The sequence below is a fragment of the Protomyctophum parallelum genome, assembly GCF_964188405.1.
Source record: "Protomyctophum parallelum genome assembly, chromosome: 19".
Classification (NCBI taxonomy): Eukaryota; Metazoa; Chordata; class Actinopteri; order Myctophiformes; family Myctophidae; genus Protomyctophum; species Protomyctophum parallelum.
The window spans coordinates 33,081,738-33,095,379 of NC_139717.1; the positions used below are offsets into that span (position 1 = coordinate 33,081,738).

The 13,642-nt window shown below is 42.3% G+C and overlaps 1 protein-coding gene across 1 annotated transcript in view; it reads right to left on the reverse strand.

Annotated features, from left to right (window-relative positions):
- Window positions 1-13,642, reverse strand: part of LOC310876923 (kinesin-like protein KIF26B) — a gene marked incomplete at its 5' end in the record, with an annotated part of 33,908 nt that overhangs the window by 13,380 nt on the left and 6,886 nt on the right. Inside the window, 6 exons of the mRNA XM_083790572.1 lie at window positions 177-333; window positions 569-722; window positions 1,292-1,502; window positions 2,931-3,202; window positions 5,629-5,722; window positions 7,098-7,307. Coding sequence (XP_083646698.1) covers window positions 177-333; window positions 569-722; window positions 1,292-1,502; window positions 2,931-3,202; window positions 5,629-5,722; window positions 7,098-7,307 — 1,098 coding nt within the window. The remainder of the gene's footprint in view (window positions 1-176; window positions 334-568; window positions 723-1,291; window positions 1,503-2,930; window positions 3,203-5,628; window positions 5,723-7,097; window positions 7,308-13,642) is intronic.

The following is a 13,642-nucleotide window of genomic DNA, read 5'->3' on the forward strand; positions in this document are numbered from 1 at the left end:
CTTTGGGATATACAGTTAGGCTAAGCACATCTAGTAGATTGCAAATAATAGAGGCAGCAAATATTGAATTTTATGTGTAGGCTACACAGTAAAAAGGGGGGTTTTTGTCCGAAAGAACAAAAAGGCCACGACACACAAACAGTACAATTCCGGAAAATGCTAATTGGTATACATACCTTAGGCCTCTTCTGTTTCCTGTGGATACGAGCAGCCAGCTGAATAGTGGGCACGCTCTGTAGAAGGTATTGTGGTGAATCAGACACCTGGGCAACCACTGTGGTATGGCTGGCGTGGCTCAAAGACTCTCGAAGGAGCATGGTTAGCTTACTACCCCTGTAGTAGACATACCACAAACATAGATATGCTATTATCAAGTACAATTATTTCCATCTCAAAATCCACCAGTTTCATATTCTGTGTAATACTGTAGTTGTGTATTTCATACTTCATTGTAAAACAGTGTTGTGTGAAAACGGCCAATGTACAAGCTCACAATGCAATGCATTGTGAGCGTGTAGATCTGCCCTATAAATAACGGGGTTCAAGTTTTAAAAACCTAGATTCTCACTTGTTGGGGATGTGTTTATGGCCACCCAGCAAAGATAAGATAACGGGACCCAGTTCAGGATTCAGAAGCCCACTTCTGACATTGGTTGTCTCGTGTATTCCTTTCACAATGCTACACACATCTATCATTGTCAGCCTGGTAGGACCACGAGACACTAAAGACAGAAATAGGCAGAATAGTGAGAAATAGGGTGGGATAGGAGGGGAGAACAAGTTTAACGAAAATGCATCACTTTGTATTTGAGATTGATTTCACAAGAAACTACACAAACTAATTAGCAATCCTAAAATATGGTTTTATATATATATATATATATATATATATATATATAGGTATTATAGGTTAACAATGTCTGAATACACCAATCCGATCTGAACGCTTGCAAACGAGTCAGTCAAAGATCCTTTAACCCATTAAAATTGGGAAAGCATTTTAGATTCTAGGTATATTTATATAGCACATTAGTTGGCTATTCAAAAATAGATCATAGTCACTTCATGCTGTGCTATGATCTTGTAGATCTGCTATTTTTGGGGGGAAATTAAAACATGAAAATGTGGAACATTTTGAGATGTGGGTCGGCGGCCAAGTACATATAATTCTGTGGGTCCATGGACATGAAAACATTTGAGAACCACTGCTATAGCAACATATATAACATTATATAAAAAATGTATCAGAACAAAGCCTGGGATATGACCACATGTCATGCATATTTGCAACCTTTGCCAGCGGCGCTGCTTTCCAGGCGAGGGGGCTGGACATGAAGAGTGAAAAACATCATAGAGACGCGGTGGGGCTGTGCTGCGGTGATGTCATCGTCCACTCCACCTCCTCCGCCCGTCTGGTGGAGGAGACGCGATGCGATGGCAGCGTCCAGGAGAGACGCGGCCCGCTCGGGGGTGGGGGCCCTCACCACTCTGTGGTTACGGAGCTATGAAGGCAGAAGGGGGGGAAGGGGTTAAGTGCAAGAGGGGCAGAATCACATAAATAGTGCATGTATCAAGTCGTGTGAGGGTTCTGCCATTTTCAACCCATCCATGTTGTTGTTGTGGGATGACACAATTTATGTATAAGCATGTGTTGATACAATGATCATTGTCGATAAGTCCTATATATATATTTATAATATATATAAAGATATAGATATTAACGTATTTTAACAGAATGTGTGAAAAGGTGACTAAATAACACAGGTTCACCACTGTAAAAACATCAGACCACATAAACAGGCAGCCATAAATTGCATGAAAGATGAGAAACGATATCATTAATTGAGGTGAGGCACTTAACGTTGTGTAGCACACAGTCGTTACTCCAAAAAACATCCAATGAAAGCATCTGAAAGCGTCTTATTATAATATAGGTTACAGTTCAGCTACAGATGGGACAGGCAAGATGTCCCATGAATAGTGCATGTGACAGTGGCAGACGTATGTATAAATTATAACACAAGTCAGTTTATGTACCATCTTTAGGTATCTTATTGTTTATGATGCCCCACCCCATTATGACAGGATACTTGAATTAGCAATGAAGAGGAGGCAATTTTATAGAATAAAACACAAAATGTTGAATATTGTCACTGTCGGGCAGAATCCTTGGATATTCATATTTCATCTTTTTGTTTGCTCATAAATGGATGCCCTCCTATGTTATACCTTCATCGTATGATGTGTCACGCAAAAGTAACGATTATAGCCAATCTACATGCTCACAATGCGTTGCGTTTTTTGCCTATAATGACAAAAGGCATACCAGGTTGAAATTGGTTACGTTTGTGGATTTTATAGACATTTAACCAATGAAAAGTTGCAAAATAACAAGAGCTTGTGACTAAGTAATAATGGATTCATTGGAAAACATTTTCTTATTTGAACTGAGGAGTGAGGACCCCCCCCCACACACACACACACACACACACACCCTGACAAGCACTTGGAATTTCGTTTTCCACAGATGAAGAAATGTCAAAATAGCAAACGCCTCGTAATGTGAGGCGTTGTCAGCTTGTATATCAGCTATTTTCACAAACTTTTGCCTCTTTCTTATCATTTGACAATTGTTTAACCAGTTTGTTGATAACTTTTGAAACTTTTTATTTTCTTTCTTTTGGGGTATGGAAAAGGTCTTAAAAGTCCTAAAATCGAGGTCCGGTTCGGTCTCTATCCTTTTATTACTCTATGGCCCCGACCAACAGGTTGAGTACCACTGCACTACGCTACGGCCACCCCCATGACAATACGCAAGCTGTGCCCTAGTTTTGTTCTGCTTTTAACTGTGTTCTTGTACTGTTTTTAACCTGTACGGCGACCTTGGGTGCCCTGAAAGGCGCCTTATAAATAAAATGTATTATTAATACCTGTATTCCACTGACGGGATCCTCGGCAAAACAGATTGCGGCCGCTGGGCCATCCTTAATGTTGCCTGCCAAGGGGACAGCCTCAGCCAGGAGGTCCCTCATTGACTCCCCCTCTCCACAGCAGAGCTCCACGGCAGACACAGACACGGTGAGGTTAGTCCAGGTCTTCTCCTTCCTGCGTTCAACAGCGCTGTACAGCCAGGAGATGGCACAGGGGATCAGGCCAAGAGTCTGGGGGCTCTCGTCTCTCCCCAGCATTGTAGACCATGACCCTGTGCAGGGCACAGCAAGCAACCGAGCACAGAAAGTCATGTGTATGCCATACATGCACACATATACAGTACAGTATATACAGACGTGCAAATCAACATAAACAGGTACGCATGCTGTATGCATATAAAGAAATGTGCTCAGACATGCATGCAAGTGCGAAATTATCAATTTAATTGGAAATGGGATTAAAATAGAATATGGTTTTCACAATTTGTACATTTATGTTGTACGTTCACATTATCAGTACCACATAAGGATTTACTTGAGGAGCCTATATATAAACTTTATATGCGTGTGTGAAATTATCAATTTAATTAGAAATGGGTTTTCCTATGTTTGTACACATTATGGGAATAACACATGTGGATTCCGTCAAGTCAAGTAAATATACACAAACATATGCATTAATCCACAGATGATGCACAAAAATACACAAACACACACATTATCAGTGTAGCCATTGAAATGCGTATATGACACACACAATCATCACTATTTCATCTCCTCGACTCCTAACGGGAAAAGATCCCATATTCAAAGATATCTCGGCAAATCACAAAAAAGGCTAACATAACATGATATGTCAGAATGAAAGGGTCAATATGCTGCTGTGGAGCCTGGAGGAGCCTTTCAGACTCTGTTTCATGCCATACATATCAAGATAAGTCAATTGGGTTAAAGAGAGAGCAAGTAAGTGAGAGAGAGAGAGAGAGAAAAAGAGATTGAGAGAGAGAGAGAGAGAGAGAGAGAGAGAGAGAGAGAGAGAGAGAGAGAAAGAGACAGAGAGAAAGAGACAGAGAGAGAGAGAGAGAGAGAGAGAGAGAGAGAGAGAGAGAGAGAGAGAGAGAGAGAGAAGGACAGACAGACAGACAGACAGACAGACAGACAGACAGACAGACAGACAGACAGACAGACAGACAGACAGACAGACAGACAGACAGACAGACAGACAGACAGACAGACAGACAGACAGACAGACAGACAGACAGACAGACAGACAGACAGACAGACAGACAGACAGACAGACAGAGGGAGCAAGGGCAATCAGTAAGAGTCTGTGTGCAACAGACAGGGATATATTCTAAACCACATAAACCATACAATGACCTAGAAGCTCGCAACGCATAGCAATGCTTTCTGTCGCTTTGTGAGCACTTTGCCCCAAATAGGGACACCAGGGTTAATGTGGTTAACATGGGTTTTTAATTAAATTGTTAAATTGTGATATCATCAAACATATATCAAATGCATCAGGAAAGAAATAACTGGATCCATTTAGTTCAGTCTGACCAGAAACAGGGACAAAACATATCCACACCGGCAATGACATTGAAAGACCAGGGGTGGGGATATCAAAAGCAGAGCCACAGCAAAATGTTACCGTGCATGTGTCTGACAGAGAGAGTTTTACAGTACTGGACAGTATAAATGTGTGTAGGTGAACGCTTTTATTATTTCTCTGTGTCCCTGCCAGAACATTCTATGTCCCGAGCTCCAGGTTGAGAACCACTGCGTTGGAACGCCTTTGCCCCGCTTTACTAGCGGGACATGCCCTTGTTCAAGCCACGGTTGTCTTATCAAAGCTAATTGAATGAGGGTAAGAGAATTGGTTTACTCCAATTAAAGGCAGAGCGTGCAGCCATTATTCAGGGAGGGGTGGAACTGTGTGGTGTAGTAGTATAGATGAATGGCCGCTGGCAGTGTGCCACGCGTCGTCTGTATCAGCACACTAATTTAATCAGATTTACGGCAAGTGGCGTCATGTGAAAGAGCGGCCAGCTCCAAGGAGACCCTGTCCTATATATGTGGGTGTGTGTGTGTGTGTGTGTGTGTGTGTGTGTGTGTGTGTGTGTGTGTGTGTGTGTGTGTGTATGTATGTGTGTGTGCGTGCGTGCGTGCGTGCGTGCGTGCGTGCGTGTGTGCGTACGTGTGTGTGTGTGTGTAAGAGAGCTAAGTACAGGGTTCCATCTCACTAATAGCAGCATATTACAGTCCATTTGGCCTTGCAGTCGCCTCCAATTTCGGAGCAGCATAGAAAAAAAATACAAATAAATAATAAAATGAAATGTGTGCGTCTTCGGTACAGCACAGAGGAGCTTAAAAAAGGCAGCTTAAAAAAAAGAACTGTATAATTGATGAGCATTGCTGACACCAGGCTGAGCAATACATAAAAAAGAGAGAAACTAAAAGTGAGAGAAAGAGAAAGACAGTGAAATAAACTGAGACCAAGAGAGCAAGGGATGAACAAAAGAAAACAAAAACATTAGCAAGACCAACAACAACAACCAGAGACCAAGAAAGTGGATTAAGAAGACATGGATGACCACACACACAGACATGACATTAAAAGGGTTTCGTCCAAGATCTCGCTCCCATCTTGTGGTTTTAACCTCCGGCCTCTCTTTGAAGGCACCGATTTACTCACCCCCATCAGCGCAGCCCAGACCCAGGACACATCCGTCGCCGCCACTCAGGACACAGCGGATGACATCAGTCAGCACGCCGGCACACACCTCGGCCTGACCCGGAGAGAGCAGAGGGACAGCTAGAGTGTGCCTTTTTATATGATTCATCTTCCATTCCGTGTGCAATAACACGAGAGGAGGTGAAGGGAATCTGAGCGAAAATGGAGGGGCATGCTGATTCTGTCCACCTCCCGTGGGGTTAGGTTAAGGTTAAGCTTCACGTTCAGGTTACCCGTAGGCAGAGTTTCTTTGCAGGAATTTTTTTGACACACATGATACAAACAACACAGACAATGGACAGGGTTAGGGTTAGGGCTATTTTATACCGCTTTGATCTACACCATGGAAATATAAATCTCTGTCCATATAAGGAAGAAGCCAAAATTCACTAAAATCAAGCTTGTTATCCGTGTAACTGTCTGGTGTACATGGATGCCGGGTTAGCCTACTAAACTAGACCAATAAAGAATAACTGCGTGCAAACCAGATAGGTTTCCTAACTATGCTGACACCAAAGAAAAAGTCTAATCGATTTACTAAAAGCATGATAGATTAAGGACATGGACGTGGAAATAGGACAGTTTCCTCAAAGTAGGGTTCAATACTGTAAGTAATGCTGGATGCTCTGAAGATAATTGTGTGGCTGTCGGTGGCTAATCAGTGGGGTTGTTTTGTCTTTTCAGGTTTTCAGGTCATCAGACAAGGGGAGTTAACCAACCATGGAAGAGTAAGTAGAAAGTGCAAGAACTAATTATAATTAGTATAACTGAGACGTAGCAGGCATTTGATGTAGGTCATCTTGCCCAAAATGAGATGCTTAAGCATCTGTCAAAATTTCTCCTGAATGGAATTCAGATTGTTTCATTTTCACATGAAATGAGGCAACGTCCCCTGCTTATTACGTATTATACCCGGGTTATACAGTTGATATCAGCTGAGGTTTGTCAGATACTGTAGTTCTGAGGCCTATGCTGCTGTAGTGATAAAAAATAAAAAAAATAAACTCTACAACCCAGTTTCCCTTATAAGGTAATTTAATTGAATATAAACAGAAATCTACTGTCTGCACCAGAGAGAGAGAAAAAAAAGGAGATACTGTAAATCCAGCAAAAGTAGTAAATATTTGGAGCCACAATGAATTTATATTTGGCAAGTACATGTATATCGTTGTATGCTGTGCTAATGTGAATTTAGCCGTATCAGCTGAGCTGTGTGGTTCGCTGTGATTGGCCAAGTTTTGTGGGGACTGTGATTGGACATTGGTGTAGCAGCATCAACCAATGCTGTTACACCACACCACATTTGTGGGGACATACAGTTGGTCTACTTTTGTGGGGACCATGGGGACACATACAGTATATAAATATGATATGATTAGCCCTGTTATACAGTATGGCTTGCCTCATGGGCGCCATGCCATAACACTGACCTGACTAGACTCTGGTGGGTAGGTGGTGTCGAAGGTGTAGGTCTTGTGAGCTTTGCCCTCCCTGCCTTGGGTCTGCGTAGCGCGTGGTTGAATGCTGGAGGCTGGGTCTATCACAGTGACCTTTCTTCTGGAGGGGTCCACTCGGCAAACAGATGGCTGGGAGGGCCCGCCGGCAAACGGAGAAGGACATATCCTCAGCACCACCTTGACCTGTACAATAGAGGGAAATGGGATAGAATAGTTTTAAAAAGGATCATATAAATTGGCCTATATACTGCTTTTGTTTAATGAATATTAACTATTTTGCTCATTCATGTTTCTCACTCACCTCCTCATTTCAATTAAATTGTCGTTAATTTCCCCCTGCCAGTCCAAGGATTAGAACAAATGTGCAAATCTACCAATCCCCAGTTAAATTCTCTCATATTATACAGAATAGGACGGGCTGAGATTGTTTTGTTGGTCACAAAGCAGAGGCTGCTATGTAACATTTTAAACTCTGATAAAGTCAACAAGGTTCAAATCTCTATCATTGTGTGCTGCAGTGTTCTGCTTCTATATTTACAGTAAACACCATTACCTTTGAAAATAAGGGATTTAGCTCAGGAGTTGCGGAAGAGATTTCCCATAGACATCTCTATGGGAGAGAACAACTTGAAACAGCCAGACTGCTGCTCAGATGAGGGAAATGTAAGCCAAAGAAGGTGCACTTTGAAGTGACAAAACATAACACTTAAGGGAACACTTGAAAAAAGGGGAAACCTTTGTAGAAAAGTTGTACTTCAAACTAGATTATGGTTATAGAAAAAAGAGAGGAAGGAGCGCACCTGTTTGGCTGGAGTAGAAATCTACAACAAGATGCTCTTTGGTACTCATTGGGTGACAGAATTGATGCAAAAAAGGATGAGACCAAGGCACTCCTGTGGAAAGTTTAAAAGCCTTTAATAAAGGCTTTTTAACTTTTCTTTGGTTTGTAGTTTTTTAAGTGGTGCAACCACTTCATTAAGGAGCTTTGTGTGTCTCTGGCTGCCTGGCTGCCTGGGTCTGTCCCTGGCTGGCTAGCTGCAGTGTCCGAGCACGAAAATAGCATTTGGTTGGTTTTCAAAACCAAGTGTCACTGTTGTGCAGCCTAACACACACATACAGTTGTATATTAACTGTATATATGATGATTTCAGGTGTATCTGTACAGTACAGTACAGTACAGTACAGTACAGTACAGTACAGTACAGTACAGTACAGTACAGTACAGGGACCCCCTGGGGACCCCCACATGGTAACTCAACCATTTCGGATGCAGGGCGGCTCGCCGGAACCGGCCCGGCCCCCTGGGCGCGTTCCTCGGGGTCTGGATGTTCCAGGTACCCCCCGAGGACACCGGGGACCCCCACACAGTAACTCTGTCATATCTCGACCGTATCGGACGCGGGCGGCTGGCTGGAACCAGGCCGGCACCCTGGGTGCGTTTCTGTGGGTCTGGAAGTTCCGGGGACCCCCGAGGACGCCACACGGAGTTTTTTATTTTTTGGCTTTTTTGTCTTTAAAATTAATATAGTCAAAAGTGTAAGCACCTGGATAGGATACACTCCTCTTCAATCTGTCTAAGGCATACTATTATTCAGTTTAAGGTTACACGTCGCCTCCACTGGTCCAAAGTAAAACTATCTAAGTTCGTTCCTACCATGGATCCTATATGTGATCGTTGCAATCAAGATCAGGCTACCCTTGCGCATGCTTTTTGGTTTTGTCTAAAGCTATATACATTTTGGCAATCAATATTTAAAACATTTTCAGATGTATTAGAAGTGCCCATAGAACCCTCTGCCACTGTTGCAGTGTTTGGAGTTATTTCCCAAGATCTACATCTTAGCCGGCAAAACAAGAATATGATAGCCTTTGCATCTCTTTTGGCTAGGCGGCAAATACTATTTAAATGGAAGGAGAAAATACCACCAACCTTTAAATCTTGGGTTAATGATGTTTTACATCATCTGACATTGGAGAAGATCCGCTACTCCACAAGAGGGTACGCCGGTGCTTTAAAATTTTACACCATTTGGCAACCTTTTTTGACACACATTGAGAGGATGAACGCGGCTGACATCAACAATCCTTACCTTATTATACTGATTTTTACTTATTTATACTTTTTTTTTTATTATTATTATTATTATTGTCTTTTTTTATTTTTTTATTTTTTATACATATTATTTATTATTATTATTATTATTTGTTTGCATACTTCGATTAGTCTTCTATTATGTCTATGTATATTTGTATGTGCCTTTTATTTCATATGGTGCAAGATACCGGGGTTGTGGCTCTTTCAGAGCGGGAACTCTGGGGGGAGGGGAGGGAAAAAAGGGGAAAAGATGTTCGAAAAATGTTGTATAATATTTTCGTGTGAACATTAATAAAAAAACTTTGATCAAAAACAAAAGTGTAAGCACTGGGTTGATGAGCTAAAGGTTGTTTTGTAAAGGGTGTAACATGGAGGACAAGGCTGCCAGGCTGTATATTTAACATCACACCAATAATGGGTGAACATTAACAAAGTGAACACATTTTTAGTGTATGAAAATAATGATGTACAGATACATTCGCTTAGAACTATGCGGACATTGTATATTTCCTGTCCCATTTCCATGGATTGTGATGTTAATTCCTAAATGTAACCTTGTTCTCAGCCAGTGATTTAAGGGCTTTGAGGTCTTAAGCTAAGTTGGATACTTTGGAACCTGAACCGCCACTTAACATAGCTCAGCCTCACAGGACTTACTCTGCAGAATCTTCCAGGAAGCCTACTGTATATCACACAGAATACAATAGGCCATGATAAGATTCATGAGTCCATTAGAAGTAATAAAAGCCCCCAATGAGACAACCCCCATAAAAGTATTTCACATTTTTTCTATTACTATTTTCATAGTATTTCTGCCTTGTTCATGAAACAAAACCACACATTGAAATTAAAGCTCCCCTTATTTGGGATGTTTCAACCAGGGGGGCAGTCAGCCAGATATTTCGTGAAGCCTCATTTGAAATCGGTAGTTCATATAATGGCCTGTTGGACTGCTGGACTGGACCCAAAAAGCCCCATAGCTCCATAGAGGCCCATGTATTTTGGCCCAACTTCACCTAGACTGTATTACCTTAATAAACATGGTCATGAATACTTTCTTCTTCCAGTCACTAGTTTAAAGTCTCATTTCTAATGTCATAATATTCTTTTTGGAAAATTATGGTCCCATTAATTAAAAAAATGACCATAAAGTCGCGTATGTTCTGAGGGGCGTGGCTACCGTTACAGTCTATGATCGGGATTCCCCTCCCACTCAAGAGTCTTCTCCTCCCACTCGAGTCAAAATAAAAACCAACGGAGAAGAAGGGGGGAAGTCCCGCCTCGTTGTCTGGGCAGCCAATGACCAGCTGGTACAAAACGGAGCCAGCCAATGGCCAGCTGGTACCAAACGGATCTAGAAAGATGGCGACTTACATCAGGAATTAGCATATCATTACAGGCTTCATTTTACGTTCATGTTAGACCCGGGGAACGCTTTGTCCATATTTTTTACAGTCTATGGTTTCAACACAAAAGGGGATTTCTGAGGCAAACGCATTTGCATGAGGAAAACCTTTCAGCCCAAAATGGGATGTTTGATGTTGCAAATAAAATAAAGTGAGCTTTAACAGCAGGGTGAAAATAATTATATCTGACCTGACATGAACTCGTTTTTCCTTTTTATCAACCACGACCAGCAGCAGCACATGGCCAACTGTGTTTTAAGATGTGGACATGATTATCCTTTAAGCTTTATTTATTTTCTTTTGGGGTGGGGGTGGGGCATTTTATGCTTTATTTGAGATGGGTCAGAGAGAGAGGGGACTCGAACCTGGGAGCATATGGCCTTTTCTCTCACTGGCTGAACCACCAGGTACCCCTTTACAGGGCTTTCACGCAGGACGTGCATACAGTAGGCGGCGAGTGCCATTGATATCAATGAAGAGTCGCTGGCTCTCTGCTCGCGTTGACCATAGAAGCAAGCTGAGCTGCAAGCTGGCTACTGCCTATGCGCATCCTGTGTTAAGCTCTATTTCTGCCTTGTTCTCAGAAACTCTGGTGTTATACACACACAAAAACACATTTCTTATCATGTTTCAGAATGTACAATTTTTTTAAGACAACTTGGAACCTGGAAATACATTTTCACAAATGTAGTTCATTAAAAGCTGAAAAATACACACATCTCTTGCTGAGGTGCAGGTCTGGAGTATAAGTGTAATTAAAGGATATTACCTGCACCAAAGTAAGATTTCGAGCCTCTGGTCTACAAACCTTTGATCTGATACTGAGGCTTGAAATGTTGCCAATTAATCTAACATAGGAGCATAATGCATGTTGAGGGTAATATTCTTTTCTCACAAATTTATTTTATACACATAAATCCATAAATATAGTCCAGTGAGTAGGGTCAAATATGCTGCATTGATTGTTGCTGGAATCATGTAACCTGAGCGGATCGCACAAACTTTCATTGTATAAATAAATCTATTCTATTCAAAAAGATATATTCCCATTTTGGCACAGTATATTTTACCCCAGTATATTTTGGGCTTGATGTTTAATGGACCAGAAAGATGCTCAAGACTAATTCCTGTGCAGCGGTTCCCAAACCATTAGCCTTTTCATGTCACGCACCCCCTAGGGCCTAGAAGGTGCTCGCGCACCACAAGGGGTGCACGCACCACAGTTTGGGAACAACTGTAGGGTATTAGCCTGACACTCAAGTCTTGGCAGCCTAGGTGCCCAGACAGTTGAGCTGCCCGGGGCGGCATTTCAATCTTATGCTATTTGTCAGAACAAACAATTGAATAAGAGGGAATTGACAATTGCAGCAAATCCCAGGAGCTAGGCTCAATCTCACAACGAGAATAACGTTGCATACATTTGCAAACTGACCAACCACACAGGCGCACACCCAGTCAAAGTACATTGAGACACCAGACACCCAGTCAAAAGTGGTTTGGTTGAAGGCATGCAGGACTGCATTATGTCATGATGACCTCATTCTCCATCGATGATTTCTAAAGCATAAGAGCCATGCTCCGTCTGCAGCATGCTGCTAACGCCCGGTGTCAGTGAAGGCTTCAGAACTCTCATTCCTCATACTTGAAAAGTGGGAGCCACTAACCCTATTGAACATGTGTCAAGTTCTACAGTATATGTGTGAGTTGCATTATTTAAATACGTACTGTAAATACGTACATGTAAACATACATACGGGACATGCACAAGCAGACAAAACCCCACAGAGGCATGAGAGCACACGCACACACGCACACTTGCACGCACGCACACACACACAGACACACACACACACACACACACACACACACACACACACACACACACACACACACACACACACACACACACACACACACACACACTGCTGAGTGCTTAGGAAGGTGCGGCCGACAGAGACAGTCTATCTGAGCCGTTATCTGTAATCTTAGACCAAGCACATCAGTCCATCTACGAGACGAGGGTAGGGCAGGCAGCCCTATTGATCTTCCCACCTTCCCCTGGGGAGGAGTCGGGAGGGGGCAAGATGGAGGCATTAACACCGCATTACTTCATGAGGGGGAAGTGATACAGGATCTCCTCAGAAAGACTGCGATCTTGTATTTCTGCTCTATGGGCTGTAGAAACACATCTGAAAAGGTGTTTGTGGCTGAGGTTGTCATGTAGTTTGTATTTGTATCTTAAGTTTTATGGCATGTGTGGTTTCTCAACCAATCAGTCATGACAGAAACGCTGCTTGTCTGACAGGGTCCTCAACTTTACTGAATACTGTACTTCATTGACGACTATCCAACCTGAGCTTGTAGATCGATGCTTGGATTCAAATGGTCAAAGTAGGATTAATGTGTTATTATTCACTAATGTATTGGATCCTGACTTTGTACTAAATATGGGTGTATGTGTGAAACCAACTGGCTCCCGGTCGCTGCCCGCACAGAATACAAAACTCTGATGCTGGCATTCAAAGCAACCAAAGGTATGGCTCCCCCATATCTTGCAAGTATGATTGAACCCTATACAAACCCTCCCGCTCACTCAGATCAGCCAACGCAGGGAAGCTGGAAGTACCCTCACTAAAAACGCCGGGACAACGCTCCACACGTCCCAAACTCTTCTCCCTTCTGGCTCCAAAACTGTGGAATGCACTTCCCATTGCAGTCAGAACTGCAGCATCACTCCCAATCTTCCGCCGTAGTCTGAAAACCCACCTTTTCAGACTCCATCATGGCCCATAGCACTTACCTTACCCCCTTAGATAGCATTTCTGTAGACTTAGATAGCATTTGATACAGACTTATAGCATGTTATGTAGACAGCACTATAATTGCATTGTATGTAGTCATAGCACGTCATAGTACATATGTATAGCATAGTAGTTACTATATATGTATAGTTTATATGTATAGTTTCATTATATAGATATTCCACTGTTACTTTCTTAGCTTATGCATGTTTCATG